Here is an 18,227-nt window from a genome sequence, read left to right on the forward strand (position 1 = left end):
AAAGATGCCCATTATCACCATTATTCGGCATTGTATTAGAAATATTGGCATTAGCAATAAAAAAAGAAAAACAAATCAAAGGAATTAGAATAGGCAATGAGGAAATAAAACTATCACTCTTTGCAGACTATATGATGATACACGTAGAGAATCCTAGAAAATCATCCAAAAAACTACTGGAAACAATTCACAGCTTTAGCCTAGTTGCAGGATATAAAATAAACCCACACAAATCATCAGCCTTTCTACATATTACTGACAAAGCCCATCAGTAAGAGATAGAAAGGGAAATTCCATTTTAAATTACTGTAGTCAAAATAAAGTACTTGAGGGTCTACCTGCCAAGACAAACTCAAGAACTATATGAACACAATTACAAAACACTTCTTACACAAATAAAATCAGATCTCAAATGGGAAAATATGAATTATTCATGGCTAGGCCGAGCTAATTTAACTAAAAATGACAATTCTGCCTAATTCTGTCTACTTGTTCAGTGCCATACCTATCAAACTGCCAAAACATTATTTTATGTAATTTTATATACTATTAATATATAATATATTATATAAATATATATAATATAAAATTTTATATTAAATTAAATAATATTTTATATAAAATATAATGTTATTATATTTTATAGAACTAGAAAAAAAATAATAAAATTCATCTGGAAGAACAAAAGATCAAGAATATCAAGGGAATTAATGAAAAAAAAAGGATGGTGGCTTAGCAACATCAAGCCTAAAATTATATTATATAGCTGCAGTAATCAAGACTAAGAAATAGAGTAGTGGATCAGTGGAATAGAGTAGATACACATAACACAATAATCAAGGCCTATAAGCAATCTACTATTTATACATTTCTGAACTCCAGCTTCTGGAATAAGAACTCACTATTTGACAAAAATTGTTGGGAAAACTGGAAAATAATGTCAGGAAATCAACATAGACCTATATCTCACAGCCCTTACCAAAATAAGGTAAAAATGGACACATGATTTGGGCATAAAGGATGATACCATAAACAAGTTATATGACTGATACCATAAACAAGTTATATACAAGGGATATTTTACCTATTAAATTTTTGGAGAAGGGAAGAATTTATGACCAAAGAAGAACAGAAGAACATTATGAAAGACAAAATGGACAACTTTGATTACACTAAATTAAAAAAGTTTTACACTTACAAAACAAACAGAAATAAGATTTAAAAGGTAAATACAAAGCTAGGAAAAAATGTTTATAGTCAGTATTTCTGATAAAGGTCTCATTTCTAAAATGGTAAAGATCTATGCCAAATTTATAAGAATACAAGTCAAGGGGCAGCTAGGTGGCGCAGTGGATAAAGCACCAGCTTTGAATTCAGGAGGACCCAAGTTCAAATGTGATCTCAGACACTTAACACTTTCTAGCTGTGTGACCCTGGGCAAGTCACTTAACCCCAGCCTCAGAAAAAAAGAAAAAAAAAAAAGAATATAAGTCATTCCCCAATTGACAAATGGTTAAAAGATATAAATAGACAATTTTCAGATGATGAAATTAAAGCCATTTATAGTTACATAAAAAAATGCTCTAAATCACTATTGATTAGAGAAATGCAAATTAAAATAACTCTGAGGTACCACCTCACACCTCTCAGATTGGTTAATCTGAGACAAAAGGAAAAGATAATGATAAATGTTGAAGGGAATGTGGGAAAATTGGTATACTAATGCATTGTTGGTGGAGTTGTGAAATGATCTAACCATTCTGGAGAGCAATTTGGAACTATGCCCAAAGGGCTAAAAAATTGTGCATACCCTTTGACACAGCAGTGCCATTGCTGGGTCTGTATCCTAAGGAAATCATAAAAGGAGGGAAAAGGACCCACATGTGCAAAAAATGTTTGTAGCAGTTCTTTCTGTTGTAACAAAGAATTGGAAAAGGAGTGGATGTCCATCAATTGGAGAATAGCTGAACAAGCTGTGGTATATGAAGGTAATGGAATATTATTATTCTATAAAAAATGATGAACAAGCTGATTATAGAAAAGTGTGGAAAGATTTACATAAACGGATGCTAAGTGAAACAAGCAGAACTAGGAATACATTTTACACAATAACAGCAAGAATGATTATCAACTATGAAAGGCTTAGTTCCAGTGGTTACTTGATCTGAAGCAATCCCAATTGACTTTAGACAGAAAATGTCATTTGTATCCATAAAAAGATCTAAGGAGACCAAATGTAAAACACAGCTATGTTCACTTCTTTTTTCTCTTTTTTTTTTTTTTAATCTCTCTTATGGTTTTTTCCTTTTGTTCTAATTTTTCTCTCCCAACATACTTCATAAAGCAATGTCTATTAAAAATAAATTTACAACAACAACAACAAAAAAGAATTCCATAGGGGACTTGCTCTGTTCCTTGATAAAGCAAACACATCTGCTTTTTCTGATGAATGAATGTACAATATATAGCTATTCATTCCTTCTCTATTCTAATGAATATATAGTTCAACAAAAATAGTTCCCACTTTTTCCCTTTCTAGTAAATACACACTAGATCTTTCAAAAGCAAGTTATATGAGAAGATCTTGTTTCCTAATTGCCTGGGGTCTAAGCATCTTTGTACTATATATGCACACAAGCTGTGCCTTCAATTACACATGAGTCAAACCTAATCTTACTGTTCATTATCGCAGTACTCTAACCATGCTCATATACTCTCCAAAACTAGGAAAATTCTCCAAATATGCTGATTTAATTTGTTCTGCAAGAGAAGACAAATAATGGAGAAAGAATTTTTGTAATGACCACCTCCTTTTCAATTACTAAGAGGTTAAAAAAAATAAGAAAAACTCAAAATTTCCATTGAATGGATTTAAGTTAGTGATTTCCCTACCTCCATGGGTTGCATTTCTTAAAAACCTAAGTTATCTTGCATAATTCAAATGTCACAATCTTGAAACATCATTTTTAAGAATCATATGTCATACTTTAAATGACTGTATGAAAATACAGATAGAATTAGGAGTATGGTCAATTTAATAGGATCCTGCACAGTGACTCTGTGACCTCTCAGAAGTTATTTAATCATACAGGGCTCCAAGCAACTTAAAGATTATAAGTTTCAAGGGTATATAGGTCATTTTCTCATTTAGAAGTCCCCAAATCAGTAAAATCACAGGTTCAGTCCTTGTTCTAAATCCTCATTCTTTCAGATAAAAAACATTCCTCACACCTAAATTTATCTATTTGGTTACAGAATTGCCTTGGATATAAGCAGTTAAAGAAATAAAAGTAATCAAAACAAAAGCCTTCCTCAAAAAAATGGCAACCTAGTCAGTGGGTTTGCTTAGACCTTTCATCCAAAGAGAGTGTTGTCAATTGTCATACTAAAGGTTTGTCATTCTGAGTCAGGGGGAAGTTAGGTCTCTTCCATCTTTTTTTTTTTTTTTTTTTTTTTTTAACATGGACTAATAGCCTCTTACAAAGGCTCCTTTCCTACATCCTTAAAAAAAAGGTAATCAAGAAAAAAAGTATTTTGCCCATAATATCCTAGGTAGACTCTTTGGGAATAAAAAGATGTTCATTCCCAGATAAGAACAGCAATCAATATGATGTAGGCTTTTCTCCTGGAATTGGTCTATTTGAGCCTAAGGTAATGTCCCCCTTTCTCTTGACTTTAAATGATGGGGTGACCCTGAAACTATTCCCCTTGACTTTTGGGGGGAAGTAACGGGGGTGAATTCTGAAACTGTGTCCCCTTTGATCTGTAAAAAAAAGGAGATTCAAGTCCAAAAAGTTTGGGAAATGTTCTCAAACAAGTTAAATGGCTTCATTCAATTGGAGATCTTGGTCAAATCACCTCCCATTGAGCTTTTGGAGGTAGCCCAATCCTCTTCAGATCCAGGCTCTGGAAAAAAAAGCCTTCAAAATGATATTATTCAGTTGGAGATCCGGGCTGTTGTGTGCCTTGAAACCCCAAGATAAGTATCTAGGCCCGGGGGCATTGACTGTTTTTTCAATTGGAAAGAAGCCTCAGACTGCCAATAAAAAGACAATTTTGAACTCAAAATCTCTGCAGAAGTTGGAAGCAGGATTATGCTTTGCCAAGGGATCTCTCTTCTTGGCACAGATGCCTACCAAGCCTCTTGCCTGCTGGGCTCTTCTCACTGATAACCTTTGTAATTTCTTTGACAGGATCTCTTGTCACTGAGGAGTCTTTTCCTAGAAAAGCTGGCTTCTCAGTGCCAATAAAAATCCCTTTTGCCATTTAGATTTTTCAGGTTCATGAATTCTTTCATGTTGGACCTGCATCTTGGATCAGAGGGGATTCTCACATCAATCCTCTACTACTAGAGCCGCATCAAAAGGTCATGATTATATATATTGGGTTTGTAATAAATCCTCAGTAGACAAAAAACAGGAGCCAACTTGTTAGGAGTAAGTAGCATCTCATCTTTTCCACTCTTCAGTCTAATTCTCTTTCATCACTTCTGATTCACTGGGCTCCTACAGAATGCTAAATGCTGTATAGAACAAGAAAAGCAACTTGTCACTGCTCTATACAATCTTAATCTCTAATTCAAATCTAAGGCATACAAAAGGAGGCTTAAAAAAGGACTTATTGCACCAGCCCTGAATTCAGGAGGACCCTCTCAAGTTCAAATCTGGTCTCAAACACTTAACATTTCCTAGCTGTGTGACCCTGGGCAAGTCACTTAACCCCAGCCTTAAAAAAAAAAAAAAGAAAAAAGAAAAAAGAAAAGAAAAGAAAAGGACTTATTAGATCCCATTCACAATGCTATAAACAAAAGTACTAGGAAGAGTTATGCTCTCCGATGTACCCTAAACAATAACTTACACAGATTACTTTGTAACATACTATGGAAACTTAGGAAGTACAGAGTTGCTGTCTTTTGAAAGAATTAGTTATTATAGTATTATCTAAAAACTTTCTAGGTTTTCCCATACCTAATTGTAACAGTCTGTTTCTCTCCATTCTTATTTTTTCTTCCTTTCCTTAGCAAATAATATGATAAAAAGTCTCTTCTTGAAATTCTTCCTCAGACTCTGACACCATAATCTTTTGAGTCTCCTACTTCTTTGACTATTCCTTCAAGACTTAATTCAAATGTCACTTCTTTCATGAACTTTTCCTTATCCCTCCTGGTTACAAATACTTTTTCCATCCTTCAACATCATAGATCAATTCTATATTATCTGTGCATGTATATCAACTAAATTGTAAGATCCATGAGCACAGAAACTATGTTTTATTCTCCCCCAAAGTTTAATACAATACTCAGCCCATAGAGATAAAAAATAGGGACCAGAACTATGATTCCATTGGTTTAAGGAAGCTCTAGGTGAGGAAATTCCCTCTATTAATGCAGGTTTGCGTGTTTGGAGAGATTCTAAGACCACTGAGCAGTTTTGACTTGCTCAGGTCACACAGCCAATATGTATTAGAAGCAAGACTTGAATTTAGATCTTTCTGTATTAAAAACCAATTCTTTATCCTTTTCTTGCTCAGCATATCTCACATGTTTTTTATACTAAATATTTTTAAATATGTATGAAAATAAATCTGAACTTGACTTATTATCCTGCCAACAAATAGGCTTCTATTAATTCCACTTCATCATCCACACACAAAGATAATAACAAATTTTGTCAATTTTCCTTTCAAAAAGGCTTGCTTCTGTTTTTTCACTTTTCTCTTCCCACCATTAAGCATCTAATCAACACCCTCATTACTTCATACTTGGTTTATAGCAGTTGGTTCCTAAATGATTGCTTTGCTTCCAGGCTCTTTCTCCTTCAATTTTATTCTGCCCACTAGCTACCATATTAATCCTTTCCATTGAACAGTGTGAAGTCTAAACACTTCTTTGGCATTCAAGGCCCTCCATAACCTTATTGGTTTCAACCACTTCCCTTCATAAATTTTCTGTGCTCTCTTAACATTCTTTATTTTCTACCTTTGTTCATAGGGAAAATCCTACTCACTTCATTTGGCCTATTGAAATTTTACACTTTGCTCAGAGCCTGTCTTAATTGCTTCCTCTTCCACTTTGACCATGTATTGTTAAGTCCATAGTGAAATTCATATTCCTCTGAATTGACAAAATTTAGTGTCCTTCTCACTCATCTAATCTCCTTCTGACATCTCTATTATTTCCGTAAGTTATCTCTTCATATTTCTCTCTACATACTCATATTTATATCTTATTTTTTATAAACTACATTATGAGTTCCTTAAGGTGGGGACTACATGTTATTAAAGATCTTAGAAATTATTTAGTTGAATTTTACAGATGTAGAAAGTGAGGTCCAGAGAGAGAAAGGGACTAAAACAAAGTCCAAAGATTGCTTTTCTCTTTTCCCTCTAGTCCTATTCACATAGAGCTATGCACATAGTAAGTGCTCAATAACTTTTTTTTTTTAATAAAAGCAATGAACTACACTGTTGCTTAGCTAGTGTCTAAGACAGCCTCTCACACTTCCTTACATTATTATGTGTCACAGAGAACATGTTATAGTGAGGCTTCAATAGCAATGTCAGGTTCCAGAAAGAAAGTGGGATCTTTATTATTTTTAAATCAAAATTAAACATCTTCAAGGCAATCCTGCTAGTCTATTACTTAAAGTCTATTATTTTAAATATGTATTTATTTTAAAATCACCTTCTAGCAGAAAGAAACCCATGAATTAAATGGACAGCATGAAGTTAAAAAGAAAATTCCAGAAATGGTATGAAGATTGAAAGCAATTAAGGCATGTCTTTGAGATATTTGAGTAAAACACACATATCCATAATATAATATGTTTGGTGACTAACATAGCTAGTTTGCCAGTAGGCATTTAGTGAATTGAATTCACCAATATTCAAGTTCCATCATTCTTTTACTAAAGCTAATGTTCAATCATTTACAAGCACACAAATCAAGAACTTGTTTTAATTTATGGTGACTTAGGATGGCTTTTTCCTAACTTAGTTCTGAGGAGTTCCTGACTCATTCCATCAATTTGTAGTCTAAGTTAAAGATGTCACAAGCTATTAAGTAACACATTTTGTAGCTTTCTTATCTACATCTTAAAGAAATTATTTCCCAGTTGTTCATGCAGAGAAAGCAAAAGATTGGTAAGAAAACTATTAGGTACAAAGTCTTTTACTTCCTTTCAAAGTAAAAGAAAAACTTTAAAAAAGCCCATCCAATTGAAAAAGCCAAGTTGAAACATATGTATAATATTTAGAGTATCCTACCACTTGACTACCTCCCAAATTAGTTACCTCAGGTTCAAAATATTCTATGTATCCCTATCAAGTCAAAACTTGTTCAGATGTTTTACTTTTTTTTTTTTTTAATTAGTCAGAGGACAAAATTAGTTTGAAATAAAAGCATTTCAAGAGGAATTTAAGTTGTACTAAAAGGTTCATTCAATAAGCCTGAGGCAATCCTCTCACAAGTACTAGGATCATTAGTAGGGGGAGCAAAGAAGTTTATATAAGAGAAAAACATAGAGGGAATATACATGGAAAGGCAATTTATGTTTATAACAAAGCAAGATCATCAGTGTCATCTAAGTGATGCCATTAAGTTGTTCCACTGGTCTTTGTATGGTCTCAGTTGAATATTGCTTTACTAGTTTCATTCTCATATCATAGTGACTGTTCGGAATGTAGTCTCAGTTTAGGATTACTTTACTAAACTCTTGGTGGTTTGTGCTGTTATAGTTTTTGCTGTGGGCTCCTCTTTGCAGGAATGTCTGTTAAGATATAGCTGCTAAATTCCTTTCCTAAATATATGCTCAAATCTCCATTGCCATAATATCCAGCTAGCAAATGCTAGGTAGCTTTATCCCAAGCTAAAATTAAATCTTTTCTTTTCAAACTACTATGTGTAGATGGGAGTAAGAGCCTGTATCTATAAATAACTACCTAATGTATGATTAGATCATTCTTAGTTTTTTTGGATGAATTAAAACTCTCATATAGGAAAAGATGTAAAATGATGGGACTGCTGCTGGTTTCTTTTACGAGAACATTTAATCCTGGAGGAATGGTTTATCAGTAAAAATAATTTATAATTATTTTCTAAGACTGAGTCTTTACTACTTCTGTGGGCCTCTCTGAGTGAATACAATGATAAGAGATAAGTGAGAATCCCTCCTCACCAAGGACATTACATTCTAATAAAAAAAGACATCACAGCTGGGGAAGTAATGGCTAGGGTAAAATTGTTTGGGTAGTGATGATTTGATTATTGTCTCAAAGCTCAAGTAAGAAAGGTGGGGAAGGAATGGCATGAAAATGACCATAGAATAGTAATAAATTGAGTCTGGAGCCAAATTACTTGTGATGAATACTAATTAGTAAGAAGCTCAGAGCCCCAAAGCAGTACTTCAAAGGGCCAGGTCAGAAGTTGAGACTGCAGCACAAGGAGGAACACAACAGCATAAAGATTAGGGGAAAGGAGGGAGGGGTGTTTGTGGGGAGTGGGGGAACAGAACAAAAAACTTGGTCATTGTTCTTAAATCACCTAACCAACATTCTTACTTTATTATTCAAATCTGTTAGCATGAAAGTCAGGTCAATTTCTTTTGACCATTGAAAGACCAAAATATTAAAACATGATGCCTTAGTCATTTAAACAAATAAGCTTAGGAAGCTTGTCTTCTTAATCCAAAATCCTAAAATATTGGAGAAACATACATTCAGTTTTCTGATTACTTTACAAATTAAACTTCTATACTTCATTTAATATAGATTTAGAGTTAGTTAGATAATGACCTCAAAATGACACTTCTATCTTCAGGAAATTAGGATATTATATTATTGTCCTCACATTAAAGATGAGACAACTAAGACACCACAAACTACTCCAGTCAAGTTTTCACAGCTTTTTAACAGTAGAACAGACCTAGAATTTTAGACTCCTAATGTATGACTCTTTCTATAAATCTAAGTTGTCAGAATATCAAATACAAACATTATCCACTTCAGAATCTACAAATATTTTTCTAATACTATTAAGACCAAGTTTTACTCTAATAAAAGAGAAAAAAAAATATTACTATATAAGAAGGATTTTGTTCACCTCTAGAATTGCACTACTTCTTCTATTAGAAAATGGCAATAGCTTATAACATTCCATAAAAGTTTACATGATAATAGAATACTCAAGTCCTAGTAGAATAACTTAATTCATATATGTGTTTTATGCACAAATACATATTGTATATACATATGTGTGTTTATATAGACATATAAACAAATATATACATGTATGTATGTTTGTATGTATCCCTCAAAAGAGCCAGAGAAAGGGCAAAGATTCATACGTTTAGAAAAAAAATTATCTGTGTTGATAAACCATACCTCAAGGTTTGACAGATCTCCCTTTTCTCCCCCTCAATATATTTTTCCAAATACATGTAAAATAGTTTTCAATATTCATTTTTGTAAGACCTTGTATCCCAAATTTTTCTCCCTCCTTCCCTTAACTCTCCACTCTCTTCAAGATGGCAAGCAATCTGATATAAAGTAAACATGTGCAGTCCTTAACAGATCTCTTGAAGGAAACATTAAATAGCCCAAAGTGACAGGCCCTTCATTTTATGTATTTCCTTAAATAATAGAGGTTGTAATTTAACAAGGTGATCTAAACCTTTGTCAGTCAGCTACCTCACTATTTACTGACTTTGGAAGTTCTGGTTTCAAATGTGGAGGACATGAAGTAACAACTTTAAGATTATTATCACTAAAGCTATTTCACAATGGCCTAGCAGATACGATCTTTATATATTCTGATACTAACAGTATTGTTTTCTGGCTCTCCTCATTTTGGGTCTCTGGTTAAAGATTGAAAAGTTGATCAATGGAATATAGACACAAAGGAAAACTGGCATGGTGCTTGATAAAACAAAAACAAAGAATCCAGTTATTGGGATAAGGATTCACATTCTTTGACAAAAATTTTTGGGAAAACTGAAAACTTAAAAGTGGTATATATTAAGAGTAATATATCTTATACCACAATAAATCCCAAATAGATACAAGACTTAAGACAAATTAAAGAAACAAAGAAGGTGTGTATTTAGGAAAAGAGTACATAACCAAACATTAAGATAAAGTGAACAATCTTGATTCCATAAAATTTGAAAGGTTCTATACAAATAATGTCGATGGAAATGAGAAGAGAAATAACTGTGAGAGAAAATTTTACAGAAAGTTTCTCTGATAAAAGTCTCATTTCCAAGACATGTAAAGAACTGATTCATATGTGACATGATAAAACAACTTTTAAGGACTAAATTCTGATCAATATAATACGTCTTAGAATTAGAGTTGGAAGAGACCTTAGAAGCCATCATTTATACAGATAAAGAAAATGATATCCAAAGAGATGAAATTATTTATTCAGGATTACACAAGCAGTAAATAGCAAGGCTAGGATTTTAACTCACATCATTTGGTCTTCAAATTCATCTCTTTTCCTATTGTGGCACATTGCTTCATTTCAGATAACTGATGAATTATACTACCCATCTCTTGACCTCTGACAGGCAAAAATTCAGAAGGAGACATATATCTTCAGACTTGGCCAAAGAGGGAATTTGTTTTGCTTGATAATATTTATTTCAAAGACTTTGTTTTTCATTTCCCCCCTCAGTTTGTTGGGAAAAAGCTAGAGGGAAGAAGTGATAGAGTTGTTGAAAAGAAAAAAGAAAAGAAAAAAAAAGATGATTGTATTATTTTTAAATCTCATAGAAGAAAACATTTTTTAAAATCAGAAGAAATAACAGACAAGCAGGACAGCTTTTAAAAGTTAAATATTAAATTTATTTTATACTTAAAAGGAAAATGTAGCTATTTGGATCACAGATTTGGGGTTTTCTAACACCCTCTTTTCTATCCTGCTTTGTATATAAAATTATCCATGTTATTTGGGTGCTTGAGTTAAGAATAAAAATAATTTTTTAAAGAGAGGAAAAAAAATCTCAGCAGATATTTTTTAAAATTTTCTTAAGATATTTAACTTATTGATTATCCTTTAAAATAGAACTTTCCTTTACTTGGCAGTCCTTTGGTAAAAAAAAAAATAACCCCCCAAAATGGGATTTTTGCTATTTCAACAGATCTATGCTCTCACTGATGTGTATACCATCTCCAACAATTGCAAGTTACAAACATTCCATGTCCTTTTATGTTATGTCAATATCTTGTTCTTGTCCTCTCAAAATCTCCTCATAAACTCTCTCATTAAGAGTCTACCCAATATGCCAGATTGGGCTCTGGATCTCTTGGCATTATTATATATCAATGGAACATATGAGCTAGTCATCAACATCAATAGAATGAATATAAATTTGAATAAAAAGAATTTAAAGAAACCTGAGGGGACTTGTAGGACATAATGCAGGAGGAAGCAAGAAGCACCAAGAGAACAGTTTTACATAATTACCACAAAATCTCATTGTATATGTGTGAGTGTGTGTGTGTGTGTGTGTGTGTGTGTGTGTGTGTGTGTGCGCGTATGTGTGTAAGCTGTATATGGGACAGCTGACTGGTACAATAAATAGAATGCCAAATTTGGAATCAGGAAGAACTAAGTTCAAATCTAGCCTCAGATAAAAAATTTATTACTTGTATGTCCATAGACTAGTCATTTAACCCTGTTGTCTGTTTTCTCATCTATAAAATGAGATGAAAAAGGCAAACTACTCCAGGATCTTTCCCAAGATAAATAGGGATTCAGACATGACCGAAAAACGATTGAACTGAATATTGTATATATTTATAATATGTATACACATGTATGTATTACTAAGACAGTGACCATAGTAAAGCAGTGACCATTCTTAATTTCAGAAAACTAACAACAGAATTTCTTTTCCCTAGGCAATTGTAAAATAAGGCATATATCAGTCATGCCAAAGTATAATTTTAGTTTTTTTTTATCTATACTTATGTGTCAAAAGAGAAAGGCTCATTTGGAAGAGAGGAAAGTGAATCATTGGGAAATAAGAAAAAAAAATTTCAATAAAACATTTTCAAAAGGCATTTAAACTTTTTGGGACTCCTCTAAACTTTCTCCCAGGTCTTGAAATTCTGATTATATTAAGTCTACTTTTCCCTATAAATAGTCAGTTTAGTTAGTCAACAAGCATTCAAAGGAAAGACTCAAGCATGTTGGATAGATCCCCAACTAAAAGAATTGTGGGAAGACAGATACATATGTTCCATAGGATAAGAGAATATCAATTGTTATGATCTATGTAGTTGAAGGTAGTAGTACCCATATTGATGGTATCGTAGATTAAAGTATCTAAATTCCCATGTTTTGTTTTGTTGTTTTTTATTAAACCAAATGGGTGTCAGATAGTGGAAACAACTATTTTATGTGATAGTTTGAGAGAAGATTATATTTTTTCATTACTTAAAAAAAACCTCTTTATTTTGAATGTAAACACCAAAATTTGATATAATTATTACTTGCAATCAGTTTCATGTAATAATAGTGATACTGTCTTTCTAAAGAAAATGAAAACTAGGGGGCAGCTAGATGTTGCACTGAATAAAGCACCAGCCCTGAAGTCAGGAGGACCTGGGTTCAAATCAGACCTTAGTCACTTACCACTTCCTAGCTGTGTGACCTTAAGCAAGTCACTTAACCCTATTGCCTCAGCAAAGAAAAGAAAAGAAAAGGAAAACTATTTTGAAGAGAAATGAGACATAGAAGTTAGATCCTCAAGATTTAGAGCTGCAAGGGAACTTACAGACACTGAGTCACCTAACTCCAATTGCCCCAGACCAAAAAAAAAAAAAAAAAAAAAAAAAGTTGTGATAAAGTCAAAAAACAGTCCTTACTCTGGAAAAGCTCACAGTCTAATGGAATTTTAATGGTATTCTTGAGATTGAAAATACCCAAATTAGTTATTTCAGCCAAATTTTAAGCTAATTGTTAAACTCTTTATATAAATTTTATTTATGATAAAAACTACATTAGCCAATAGAATATAGAAAATAACTATATTTTATACATAAAAAACAAGGTGTAAATGGGACAACTAGGTGATAGTTGATAATGTTCTCTGTCAGGAAGACTCTTTATGAGATTTCACGTGACTTTGGGCTTAACCTCCTTTGCCTTGGTTTTTTCATCAGTATAAAGAGCTTAACAACTTATTAACAAGAATATAGTCAGGGGGGCAGCTAGGTGGTGAAGTGCATATAGAGCACCAGCCCTGAAGTCAGGATGACCTGAGTTCAAATCTGGTCGCATACACTTAATACTTGCCTGGCTGTGTGACCTTGGGCAAGTCACCTAACTCCAATTGCCTCAGACCAAAAAAAAAAAAAAAAAAAAGAGTATGGTCAGAGATCACCCAATCAATCCCTGTAGACAAAAAACAGTGATTATTATGAGCTAAAAAATTCAGCTTGATAATTGCTAAGGAAGATAAAAATGAGGACTATAATGTGTGCACTACCAAGGGCTGCCTGATATTTATTAATCAGGCAACAATAGGAGACAGGCATCCAAAAATTATTTCTTTTCCATTGGGTCTCAATTAGTTTCTATTTCTAATGTGTGTAGTGACTCAAGTCTGTTTTAAAATAATCATTTTGAAGAAATCAAGGATAATTTTGTACCATTATTGATGTTCATCAAACTTTAGCAGTGAGAGTCATAAAAGAAAAAAAAAAAACCTATCACAAAAAAAAATTAAAATGCTGCTTTACAGCTACAGTTCTAATAACTATATAGAGGAAAATGTATGGGGAAATCTCTACTATTCAAAAATCTTAGGGAAGTAATCATTATAGGTCTTTACATTAAGCATTAAAACTATTGTCTTTTCTATTTTAACCATTTAGAAGATGTATTACATACTTCCTTGATTTTTAAATATTGGATTCAGTGGCCGAATCAGAGTCAATCTGATTCTAGGGGAATTGATTCACACTAAGAGAAAAAGATTTAGGAACCATAATGTCAATGTTATAACAATTGTGAACCATAATTCAGGGGAATTACATACACTTAGCAAAGTTGTGGTTTTGTGCACTAAGTACTTTCCTCCAGGAAAAGTTGCTTCTTAGGGAGATAATCTGAACCAAGGTAGACTAGGGAGCTCTTAAGGGAAACATTCTTTGTTCTGATTTTTCTTTTCCAACATGATTCATGAAAAAATGTGTATTTAAAAAGTTAATATACATGTACAACTAAAAAAAAACACAATTAATTTTTAAAAAAAAGGGAAATGTTCACCAAATTAGGAAATTTTAATTAATTGTTCTTTACTTCTTTAGGAATATTTCCTTCTCAATAATGAGTATTGATCCTCTAGATCAAAACTTCTTAAACTGTGGTTCATGATCCCAATGGGGTCATGTAAAAATTCTTAGGCAAGAAAATAGCACAAGTGGAAAAAATTTAAGAAGCCCTGCTTAAAACAGTATAGGAGTTGAAACAAATAGCTACTCAGGTTTCTTCCAATTCTTAAAATCTGTGATTTAGTCTAAGATAAATTTACTCAAAGTACCTTGGCTTGCAGACAGTACTACATTTCTATATCATGCAAATTAGCATTTGACAGAGATATTATCTAAGGCAAACTTTTTAGTCTCAGAAGTCTCTTTAAACTCAGAAATTCTTTGGATCCCAAAGAGCTCTGGATGATGATGTGTTATTTCTATTGATATTTACCATATTAGAAATTTTAACATCTTAATATTATTATGAAAAGAATTTTTACCTCATGGATACCCTAAAAAGAATCCCAAGAACTCCTAGAGGTTCCTGGACTGCAATTTGAAAACTACTTAAATTTTAAGCAATTGCAAGAGGTGCTTATTTGTACCTATATTTATTTAATACCCATGTACTGAGGATACAGAAATGAAAAGTGGTACACATATTTGACCTCAAGGATTTGCTAAATGTAACTGTTGAATGATCAGGGTACCCCTGGATATATTAAGATGTGTGCCCTAAAGCAAAATGGCAATAATTTGAATTGCTTTTTGAATTTTTGTTACTTCATAAGTTTTTTCCATTTCTTGCTTTTTCATCAGGTTTATTTATTGGTTTACATGTGTATACATGAGAATGATAGCTTTTCAGTTCTCTAATAACATTTTTGCTTCTATTCAGTGATGGGTTTGGAGATCAGCTAAAGAAGTTTGTTTAAACTAAGTGTTAAGCAAGACTGAAAATGTTTTTATAAGGGCTTAAGGCACTCTCCTATGAATAAAGTGCACAAATTTACACAGGAGCTTGGTGTCTGCTACTCAAAAGCCTTGTTTTCTCTGCATCTTGGTTCTAAATTATGATTTATAACATAAATACATATAAGTTTTATATGGACTGTGTTGTTGATAGCTGAGTACTATATAGCTGAAATATTACTCTAAATCTTATTAACCTCAAAATTCCAAAAGGAAATTAAATATCACCTACAAAAGTAAAATGATTCATTCAGCCAGAACTTCCTTAATGAAAAAAACATAATAGAGGAATAGGTCAAACATGCTTATTTATGCCACTAACGTGTAAATCCAGAAACAGAAAGATGCTAAATTTATTAATTTATAACTGGAAATTTATCAAGAAAGGCTTATTTTTCTTAACTGGTTTTCTACTATCACTAGCCATTTTTATTTTTATGTTAGTAGCTTTATGACCAGGTATTAAACTTGAATCATTATTTAAAATTTGAGTAACAAAAGAGAAAGAAACAGCTGTGTCATTCTGAAAAATGAGGTGCTTCGACATTTTAGTTTACTAACTTATAATACTTCTGAATTTTTTTTTCAAAATGAGAAATTCCTATCACAAAGTTAAGTAATTGAGTTCCAAATCTGACATGGAAGTTTCAGTCACTATACTAAAATTCCTTTAAGTTAAAGGATTTTTAAAAATTACCTTGGGTGCCATATTTTCTTATAATTTAAAAGCTGTTCTCCAATTATTGAAAAGTTTAATAATATTACATAAGAATCACTGTACTTTCAGCTTTTATTAACAATAAAATTTAAATGTTTTATATAATAGTATTTATTAAACCTAGAGAAGCAAAAGTAAATTTGCATGCCAGGCAACTAGCTCTGTTCTGTTAGAGAACAATTTAAAGATAACAAATAATTATTTTGGTTTTATATAAATGTGGTAGAATCATTTTCTTGGATACAACATTTTTCATGAGCATATACATAAGCAATACTGAGTGTTATTAAACTATGGGTTTCTCAAAGGGAAGCTGTGGAATCTCCTTTTATATAGTTATCTTAAAAAGGGATATATTCTAGAATCATCATAGAGACAACTAAAAATCTCTTCTAGATTGAAGACTCTACATAAGGACATTTCCCATTCTAAATTTTTCATCATTCTGATTACAGAACTGTAAAACAGGACAACTCTTTTCTTTCTTTTCTAAAGACATACTTAAATGAATCCTAGGTCTAACTTTATTATACTGGATAATATCATTAAATGGCAGCATAGACATCTGCCAAATCTTGCAGGCTCAATGCTCTAATATGGAACAGCTGGAGAAGGACCGTGCATTCTTTTCTCTTGAGTAAACACTGGGGACTCTGTTCAGTATCCTGCCGCAATAAGGCCTAAAGAATTTCACCTATTCAAAAACTCATTCTACAGACTTTTTTCCTCTACCAGAACACAACTTATTTTAAAACCTCTCTCCACAAAGCTAGCAAAAAAGGCATTGAATTTTCTAGCTGTATTAGCAATCTACAATACTTGAATAAGTGCAAAAACAAAAAAAATCTGAAAATGCAGTTTTCAATAATTTCTTTATTAAAAACACAAATATAAATGAATTGTATATCTGCATAAATTCCAAATAGGTTACCTAAAGGTAACTCAGGTGAGTCTGGGTAACAAAAGGCTCATTTACATGGAGTGGGGCTAATAAGGCTCCAGAAATAGTTATGAAATGCTTAAAAATGTAAGTAGGGTGGAGGAGGTAAAAGGTGAAACTTCCAGTTGCTCTGGATGTCCCCAAGTGAGGGAATATCTCCAGGTACTTCATTGTGGTTAAGGTCACTTACAACACTATAAAGTGCATTCACTATCTTTTTAATAGTATAATGTATCAAGTCCCGAGAACAAATTACTCTAAAACAAAATTCTGAGAAAGAACTGAGGGGAGGAAAGAGGGAGGAAATAAGTGAAGGAATGAAAATATTAATTTTATTTTTATTATCTGTTCTTTACAAATCATACTGAAGCAACATAATGAGTTCCTAGAGGCCATACTGGGCTTATTCCTATGTTGTTTAAATCAAGCAAGCCACATTATCCAAAAGAAACCCAGAAAACCCAGACTCTACGTGATCTGACTTACTTATTTCATAGGAAACTGCATGAAAGAAAAAAATCAATCATTCATGCTACCAGTTAGCATATTTGTAACTCCAATTACAAAACCAAATGGACTGAAGTAGTTCACTTGTGCAAAAAAAGAAAAAAATCAAGTTCAGGTAAGTCCCCCGAATTAAGGGGAAAACGGTGGGGATGGGAAAACTTATATATAAAGAAATTATCAGCTAGTACATTCTAGTCCCCTTGCTTCTGTTGTCACAGGGGAGGGAACAGAGGCTAGAAGGAGGAGAGGTCTAAGAGCACAAGTTAGTAGTCAAAATGTATTGGTTGCACCAAACTTACCGGGGTTATTGGCTTCTCCTTCAAGAATGTGAAGCTCAGTGCAGTCCGCCAGGGAATGCTCCAGGCAGATCTGAAGAAATCGAGCCTGAGTCCTGCTCACCCGCTTTAAAAGGGACAGCAAAGCAACAGTCTGTTCACATTCATTCCAGCCTTTAAACCAACCTGCCAGCACTCCGACTTGATCTCGAAACATCATGATTAGAGGGGAAGCTTCAGTGGGAGAGAGGTGAAAAACAAATATAAATCCCCCTCCCGCCCTGCCCCCACCTCAAAGTTTACTGGAGTTGCAACTTCAATGATCACCAGAATAACGTCCTTTTAGGGAGATTAAAAAAAAAAAAAAAAAAAAAGGCCTCTGGTGCATGGGTATGTTCACTTCTTTCTTCAGTTATGCGTCAGTAATTCTTGCTGATTTCTTCAACGAAGATGACGGTAGCAAGGGATTTTTTTTTTTTTTAATATGGAAAAAAAATCTCCACAAGGCACACAACTGTACAGCTCTTCCCTCCCCTTCCCCACTCCCCCCTCT

The 18,227-nt window shown here is 32.9% G+C and overlaps 1 protein-coding gene across 17 annotated transcripts in view; it reads right to left on the reverse strand.

Annotated features, from left to right (window-relative positions):
* Positions 1-18,227, reverse strand: part of SAMD4A (sterile alpha motif domain containing 4A) — a 353,526-nt gene that overhangs the window by 333,613 nt on the left and 1,686 nt on the right. For 12 of the 17 annotated variants that reach the window (XR_012486553.1, XR_012486554.1, XR_012486552.1 and 9 more), the window contains exon 2: positions 17,699-17,908. The exons of 2 other annotated variants lie outside the window; for them this stretch is intronic. Coding sequence is in view for 10 of the 15 variants with exons in the window: in XM_074290766.1 (XP_074146867.1) it covers positions 17,699-17,908 (210 nt within the window). In the remaining 5 variants the exon portion in view is untranslated. Of the gene's footprint in view, positions 1-10,466; positions 10,688-17,698; positions 17,909-18,227 lie in introns of those variants that run through there. 3 more of the 17 variants (XM_074290785.1, XM_074290772.1, XM_074290782.1) reach the window with 3 other exon arrangements.

The sequence above is a fragment of the Sminthopsis crassicaudata genome, chromosome 2, assembly GCF_048593235.1.
Source record: "Sminthopsis crassicaudata isolate SCR6 chromosome 2, ASM4859323v1, whole genome shotgun sequence".
NCBI classification, from domain to species: domain Eukaryota; kingdom Metazoa; phylum Chordata; class Mammalia; order Dasyuromorphia; family Dasyuridae; genus Sminthopsis; species Sminthopsis crassicaudata.